Source organism: Gopherus flavomarginatus, chromosome 2, assembly GCF_025201925.1.
Source record: "Gopherus flavomarginatus isolate rGopFla2 chromosome 2, rGopFla2.mat.asm, whole genome shotgun sequence".
Classification (NCBI taxonomy): domain Eukaryota; kingdom Metazoa; phylum Chordata; order Testudines; family Testudinidae; genus Gopherus; species Gopherus flavomarginatus.
This window is the reverse complement of record NC_066618.1, coordinates 82143693-82150843: the sequence shown is the minus strand read 5'-3', so window position 1 is coordinate 82150843 and position 7151 is coordinate 82143693. Positions and strand designations below refer to the sequence as shown.

Genomic DNA, 7151 nt, shown 5'->3' with positions numbered 1-7151 from the left:
CCCGACCTAAGGGGGGGGGGGGGGGGGGGGGGGGGGGGGGGGGGGGGGGGGGGGGGGGGGGGGGGGGGGGGGGGGGGGGGGTGGGGGGGGGGGGGGGGGGGGGGGGGGGGGGGGGGGGGGGGGGGGGGGGGGGGTGGGGGGGGGGGGGGGGGGGGGGGGGGGGGGGGGGGGGGGGGGGGGGGGGGGGGGGGGGGGGGGGGGGGGGGGGGGGGGGGGGGGGGGGGGGGGGGGGGGGGGGGGGGGGGTGGGGGGGGGGGGGGGGGGGGGGGGGGGGGGGGGGGGGGGGGGGGGGTGGGGGGGGGGGGGGGGGGGGGGGGGGGGGGGGGGGGGGGGGGGGGGGGGGGGGGGGGGGGGGGGGGGGGGGGGGGGGGGGGGGGGGGGGGGGGGGGGGGGGGGGGGGGGGGGGGGGGGGGGGGGGGGGGGGGGGGGGGGGGGGGGGGGGGGGGGGGGTGGGGGGGGGGGGGGGGGGGGGGGGGGGGGGGGGGGGGGGGGGGGGGGGGGGGGGGGGGGGGGGGGGGGGGGGGGGGGGTGGGGGGGGGGGGGGGGGGGGGGGGGGGGGGGGGGGGGGGGGGGGGGGGGGGGGGGGGGGGGGGGGGGGGGGGTGGGGGGGGGGGGGGGGGGGGGGGGGGGGGGGGGGGGGGGGGGGGGGGGGGGGGGGGGGGGGGGGGGGGGGGGGGGGGGGGGGGGGGGGGGGTGGGGGGGGGGGGGGGGGGGGGGGGGGGGGGGGGGGGGGGGGGGGGGGGGGGGGGGGGGGGGGGGGTGGGGGGGGGGGGGGGGGGGGGGGGGGGGGGGGGGGGGGGGGGGGGGGGGGGGGGGGGGGGGGGGGGGGGGGTGGGGGGGGGGGGGGGGGGGGGGGGGGGGGGGGGGGGGGGGGGGGGGGGGGGGGGGGGGGGGGGGGGGGGGGGGGGGGGGGGGGGGGGGGGGGGGGGGGGGGTGGGGGGGGGGGGGGGGGGGGGGGGGGGGGGGGGGGGGGGGGGGGGGGGGGGGGGGGGGGGGGGGGGGGGGGGGGGGGGGGGGGGGGGGGGGGGGGGGGGGGGGGGGGGGGGGTGGGGGGGGGGGGGGGGGGGGGGGGGGGGGGGGGGGGGGGGGGGGGGGGGGGGGGGGGGGGGGGGGGGGGGGGGGGGGGGGGCGGGGGGGGGGGGTGGGGGGGGGGGGGGGGGGGGGGGGGGGGGGGGGGGGGGGGGGGGGGGGGGGGGGGGGGGGGGGGGGGGGGGGGGGGGGGGGGGGGGGGGGGGGGGGGGGGGGGGGGGGGGGGGGGGGGGGGGGGGGGGGTGGGGGGGGGGGGGGGGGGGGGGGGGGGGGGGGGGGGGGGGGGGGGGGGGGGGGGGGGGGGGGGGGGGGGGGGGGGGGGGGGGGGGGGGGGGGGGGGGGGGGGGGGGGGGGGGGGGGGGGGGGGGGGGTGGGGGGGGGGGGGGGGGGGGGGGGGGGGGGGGGGGGGGGGGGGGGGGGGGGGGGGGGGGGGGGGGGGGGGGGGGGGGGGGTGGGGGGGGGGGGGGGGGGGGGGGGGGGGGGGGGGGGGGGGGGGGGGGGGGGGGGGGGGGGGGGGGGGGGGGGGGGTGGGGGGGGGGGGGGGGGGGGGGGGGGGGGGGGGGGGGGGGGGGGGGGGGGGGGGGGGGGGGGGGGGGGGGGGGGGGGGGGGGGGGGGGGGGGGGGGGGGTGGGGGGGGGGGGGGGGGGGGGGGGGGGGGGGGGGGGGGGGGGGGGGGGGGGGGGGGGGGGGGGGGGGGGGGGGGGGGGGGGGGGGGGGGGGGGGGGGGGGGGGGGGGGGGGGGGGGGGGGGGGGGGGGGGGGGGGGGGGGGGGGGGGGGGGGGGGGGGGGGGGGGGGGGGGGGGGGGGGGGGGGGGGGGGGTGGGGGGGGGGGGGGGGGGGGGGGGGGGGGGGGGGGGGGGGGGGGGGGGGGGGGGGGGGGGGGGGGGGGGGGGGGGGGGGGGGGGGGGGGGGGGGGGGGGGGGGGGGGGGGGGGGGGGGGGGGGTGGGGGGGGGGGGGGGGGGGGGGGGGGGGGGGGGGGGGGGGGGGGGGGGGGGGGGGGGGTGGGGGGGGGGGGGGGGGGGGGGGGGGGGGGGGGGGGGGGGGGGGGGGGGGGGGGGGGGGGGGGGGGGGGGGGGGGGGGGGGGGGGGGGGGGGGGGGGGGGGGGGGGGGGGGGGGGGGGGGGGGGGGGGGGGGGGGGGGGGGGGGGGGGGGGGGGGGTGGGGGGGGGGGGGGGGGGGGGGGGGGGGGGGGGGGGGGGGGGGTGGGGGGGGGGGGGGGGGGGGGGGGGGGGGGGGGGGGGGGGGGGGGGGGGGGTGGGGGGGGGGGGGGGGGGGGGGGGGGGGGGGGGGGGGGGGGGGGGGGGGGGGGGGGGGGGGGGGGGGTGGGGGGGGGGGGGGGGGGGGGGGGGGGGGGGGGGGGGGGGGGGGGGGGGGGGGGGGGGGGGGGGGGGGGGGGGGGGGGGGGGGGGTGGGGGGGGGGGGGGGGGGGGGGGGGGGGGGGGGGGGGGGGGGGGGGGGGGGGGGGGGGGGTGGGGGGGGGGGGGGGGGGGGGGGGGGGGGGGGGGGGGGGGGGGGGGTGGGGGGGGGGGGGGGGGGGGGGGGGGGGGGGGGGGGGGGGGGGGGGGGGGGGGGGGGGGGGGGGGGGGGGGGGGGGGGGGGGGGGGGGGGGGGGGGGGGGGGGGGGGGGGGGGGGGGGGGGGGGTGGGGGGGGGGGGGGGGGGGGGGGGGGGGGGGGGGGGGGGGGGGGGGGGGGGGGGGGGGGGGGGGGGGGGGGGGGGGGGGGGGGGGGGGGGGGGGGGGGGGGGGGGGGGGGGGGGGGGGGGGGGGGGGGGGGGGGGGGGGGGGGGGGGGGGGGGGGGGGGGGGGGGGGGGGGGGGGGGGGGGGGGGTGGGGGGGGGGGGGGGGGGGGGGGGGGGGGGGGGGGGGGGGGGGGGGGGGGGGGGGGGGGGGGGGGGGGGGGGGGGGGGGGGGGGGGTGGGGGGGGGGGGGGGGGGGGGGGGGGGTGGGGGGGGGGGGGGGGGGGGGGGGGGGGGGGGGGGGGGGGGGGGGGGGGGGGGGGGGGGGGGGGGGGGGGGGGGGGGGGGGGGGGGGGGGGGGGGGGGGGGGGGGGGGGGGGGGGGGGGGGGTGGGGGGGGGGGGGGGGGGGGGGGGGGGGGGGGGGGGGGGGGGGGGGGGGGGGGGGGGGGGGGGGGGGGGGGGGTGGGGGGGGGGGGGGGGGGGGGGGGGGGGGGGGGGGGGGGGGGGGGGGGGGTGGGGGGGGGGGGGGGGGGGGGGGGGGGGGGGGGGGGGGGGTGGGGGGGGGGGGGGGGGGGGGGGGGGGGGGGGGGGGGGGGGGGGGGGGGTGGGGGGGGGGGGGGGGGGGGGGGGGGGGGGGGGGGGGGGGGGGGGGGGGGGGGGGGGGGGGGGGGGGGGGGGGGGGGGGTGGGGGGGGGGGGGGGGGGGGGGGGGGGGGGGGGGGGGGGGGGGGGGGGGGGGGGGGGGGGGGGGGGGGGGGGGGTGGGGGGGGGGGGGGGGGGGGGGGGGTGGGGGGGGGGGGGGGGGGGGGGGGGGGGGGGGGGGGGGGGGGGGGGGGGGGGGGGGGGGGGGGGGGGGGGGGGGGGTGGGGGGGGGGGGGGGGGGGGGGGGGGGGGGGGGGGGGGGGGGGGGGGGGGGGGGGGGGGGGGGGGGGGGGGGGGGGGGGGGGGGGGGGGGGGGGGGGGGGGGGGGGGGGGGGGGGGGGGGGGGGGGGGGGGGGGGGGGGGGGGGGGGGGGGGGGGGGGGGGGGGGGGGGGGGGGGGGGGGGGGGGGGGGGGGGGGGGGGGGGGGGGGGGGGGGGGGGGGGGGGGGGGGGGGGGGGGGGGGGGGGTGGGGGGGGGGGGGGGGGGGGGGGGGGGGGGGGGGGGGGGGGGGGGGGGGGGGGGGGGGGGTGGGGGGGGGGGGGGGGGGGGGGGGGGGGGGGGGGGGGGGGGGGGGGGGGGGGGGGGGGGGGGGGGGGGGGGGGGGGGGGGGGGGGGGGGGGGGGGGGGGGGGGGGGGGTGGGGGGGGGGGGGGGGGGGGGGGGGGGGGGGGGGGGGGGGGGGGGGGGGGGGGGGGGGGGGGGGGGGGGGGGGGGGGGGGGGGGGGTGGGGGGGGGGGGGGGGGGGGGGGGGGGGGGGGGGGGGGGGGGGGGGGGGGGGGGGGGGGGGGGGGGGGGGGGGGGGGGTGGGGGGGGGGGGGGGGGGGGGGGGGGGGGGGGGGGGGGGGGGGGGGGGGGGGGGGGGGGGGGGGTGGGGGGGGGGGGGGGGGGGGGGGGGGGGGGGGGGGGGGGGGGGGGGGGGGGGGGGGGGGGGGGGGGGGGGGGGGGGGGGGGGGGGGGGGGGGGGGGGGGGGTGGGGGGGGGGGGGGGGGGGGGGGGGGGGGGGGGGGGGGGGGGGGGGGGGGGGGGGGGGGGGGGGGGGGGGGGGGGGGGGGGTGGGTCTATCATTGTAGGGACTTTTCTTTCCTGATAGTAAGCTTATATTTTCATTTTATTAAAAATACAATATTCAGAGAACAACTATTTCTAGAGTATATGAATTTAATTTTTAGACAAGTGTGCTGACAGTTTCAGCCCAGAATTTTCTCAGTTGTTAATGCCCTTACAGGGAATTTTTTTATTTATATATATATATAGTATATATATATATATATATATATATATATAATATATATATATATTATATAAAACCCCCTTATGTTACAGAAACCTGATTATAATGAATATTCGTTGACAAGCTATTTAAAGGGACATGCAGATAAACTTAGACCCAAACTTGAGTTCTGTATAAAAGTTCCTTGTAAAATCTAATGAATATTTTTACAAGATTAAAGAAGTTTGTTTAAATAAATATTTTCATTTTATTTAAACAAACTTCTGTAGTGTTGAGATTAAATTTTCACCTGTTCAATGTATGAGAACCAAACGTGAAACTGGTTTAGTTTAATTATCAGATTTATTAGAAGTGAAAAAATGTGAGTAACCGATAGTGTTTAATAAAGATTAGTTAAATTCCTTCGCTTTGTTGGTGGTGTCCATTCAAGTTTGAGATGATTGCTTACCCCAGTCATTGTCTTCATGAACTATTTCTTCTTCCTGTTTCAACTACTACTTGTTTTGGTTGTGCAGTCCTTTTTTTTTCCTGAAGAGACTACATGAATAAACAAAACACAACATGAATTAGTGGTTATTTTTGTTGCAAGACTGAGGAGAGTTAAGACAGTCTAAATATTTGTGTGAGTTTGTTTATGGCCTTTTAGAAACATTCTAAGGGTGACCTGCAAAGGATTAAAAAAGGGCATAGAACCACAGAATATCAGGGTTGGAAGGGACCTCAGGAGATCATCTAGTCCAACCCCCTGCTCCAAGGCAGGACCAATCACCTGAGAGATTTTTGCCCCAGATCCCTAAATGGCCCCCTCAAGGATTGAACTCACAACTCTGGGTTTAGGAGGCCAGCATGCTCCTTTACTATGTATAAAGAAGGCCTGAAAGGATTTCTTCCCCCAATTCAACATCAATGACTAATGAAAATTTTGGGGAAAATAAGATTTTTAATATTCAACACTCACACTCTTTAATTAAGAGGCTAAGAGAGCCCACAATTTACATAATCGTTAAACCTTCCACAAAACTTAAAGCAAAAGCAGGGAAGAGCAAAGGTGACACTCTTGATATTTTTAATACAATATAAAAAATAAACAGTTCAAATCTTATTTATTCATCAGAAAGCAAAGCATAATTTTTTAAATAAATCCATTAAAATGTCATCTTTACACACTGTTAAGCACATACGTAAGAGGTTGCAGGATTGAGGCCCTAAGCAACAAATATTTTATTAGGTTGTTTTATCGCTTTTGCCCCAGGAAAAAACAAGTTTCATAAGTCACTTTGCCTACCTTTTACTTTAAGATGACCTACAAATACTTCTGAAAATATTTCAAATAATCTAACTTCAAAGTTTGTGCAACTATCAGGAAACAGCCCTTGTCAACACTGCTTCAATACAGAATGACCTGCCTTTATTTACCACAGACCTTCAGCATGCATTAATAGATGGATTTTTACCTTGTATTCTTCTTGCTGTTTCCTGCAATTTTTGTCATTGCAGTGTGGGTTTGGCTTCATGGCCATAGTTGGAAAGAAATCCTGCATCGCATTATAACCAAGATAGTAACTCACAGTACCAAAATTTAATAAAAACCTGGAAAAACAGAACGAGAACTGCAGTGAAATGTAAGTATTTTCTTGTTCGCAGCTCAGAGTGAATTGCCTAAATGCTTTTTCCAGATGTTATATTTTGCACCCCTCAGTTGTGATATTGTATTGTTACCCTAAATTACTGGCATTTGGTTTTAAATTACCTATACCAACTTCAGAAATTATGTAGTAGATCCTCACTTGGTGTAAATCAGCATAGCTTTATCAGATAATGGAGCTATCGTGAATTATACTGCATGAGAATTTGGCCCTATGTTTGTATAGATATAAATATGAGAGATGGATCACGGATGAAATTTGATACTTGATTGCAAACCCAGGAAATGGTATGTTTTAGAACAGGATTGGCAACCTTTGGCACATGGCCTGTAAGGGAAAACCATTGGCAGGCCGGGACAGTTTGTTTACCTGCAGTGTTGGCAGGTTCGGCCGATCGCAGCTCCCGCTGGCCGTGGTTCGCCGTTCCAGGACGATGGGGGCTGTGGGAAACAGTGTCCAGCACATCCTTTGGCCTGCACCACTTCCCGCAGCCCCATTGGCCTGGAAAGGTGAACCGCAGCCAGCGGACACTGCAGATAAACAAACCGTTCCGGCCTGCCAGTGGACTTCCCTCATGGGCCGCATGTCAAAAGCTGCCGATCCCTCATTTAGAATGTCTCATGGTGCAAACTTCCCCTCCACCCTACTTGTGTCCAATACCATTCAGTCAGGGTGGAATTTTTCAAAACCAATTAACATTGGCTTAACTCTCCTACCACTGAAGAAAAATCTTCAGTGGGGACAAAATTAGGCCAGCCTGACCTCTTGGAAATCACACACTAAAAACAGATAATTTCTTATATTTATTACTAGAGAACCAATTCTGCCTCGTATGTAAATTCACACAACATATACTAAAGTCAATGGCACACCTCTGTAACTGAAGGCCAAAACAACCCTCTGTTTTACTTCACAAAATCTGGATTG

The 7151-nt window shown here is 74.9% G+C and overlaps 1 protein-coding gene across 12 annotated transcripts in view; it reads right to left on the bottom strand.

The window, feature by feature from the left end:
- The window catches only part of UBA5 (ubiquitin like modifier activating enzyme 5), a 62919-nt gene that overhangs the window by 10215 nt on the left and 45553 nt on the right, over nt 1-7151 (bottom strand). For 5 of the 12 annotated variants that reach the window (XM_050938011.1, XM_050938015.1, XM_050938018.1 and 2 more), the window contains one exon: nt 6033-6168. The exons of the other annotated variants lie outside the window; for them this stretch is intronic. In XM_050938011.1, coding sequence (XP_050793968.1) covers nt 6033-6168 — 136 coding nt within the window. The remainder of the gene's footprint in view (nt 1-6032; nt 6169-7151) is intronic. 12 annotated transcript variants of the gene reach the window in all.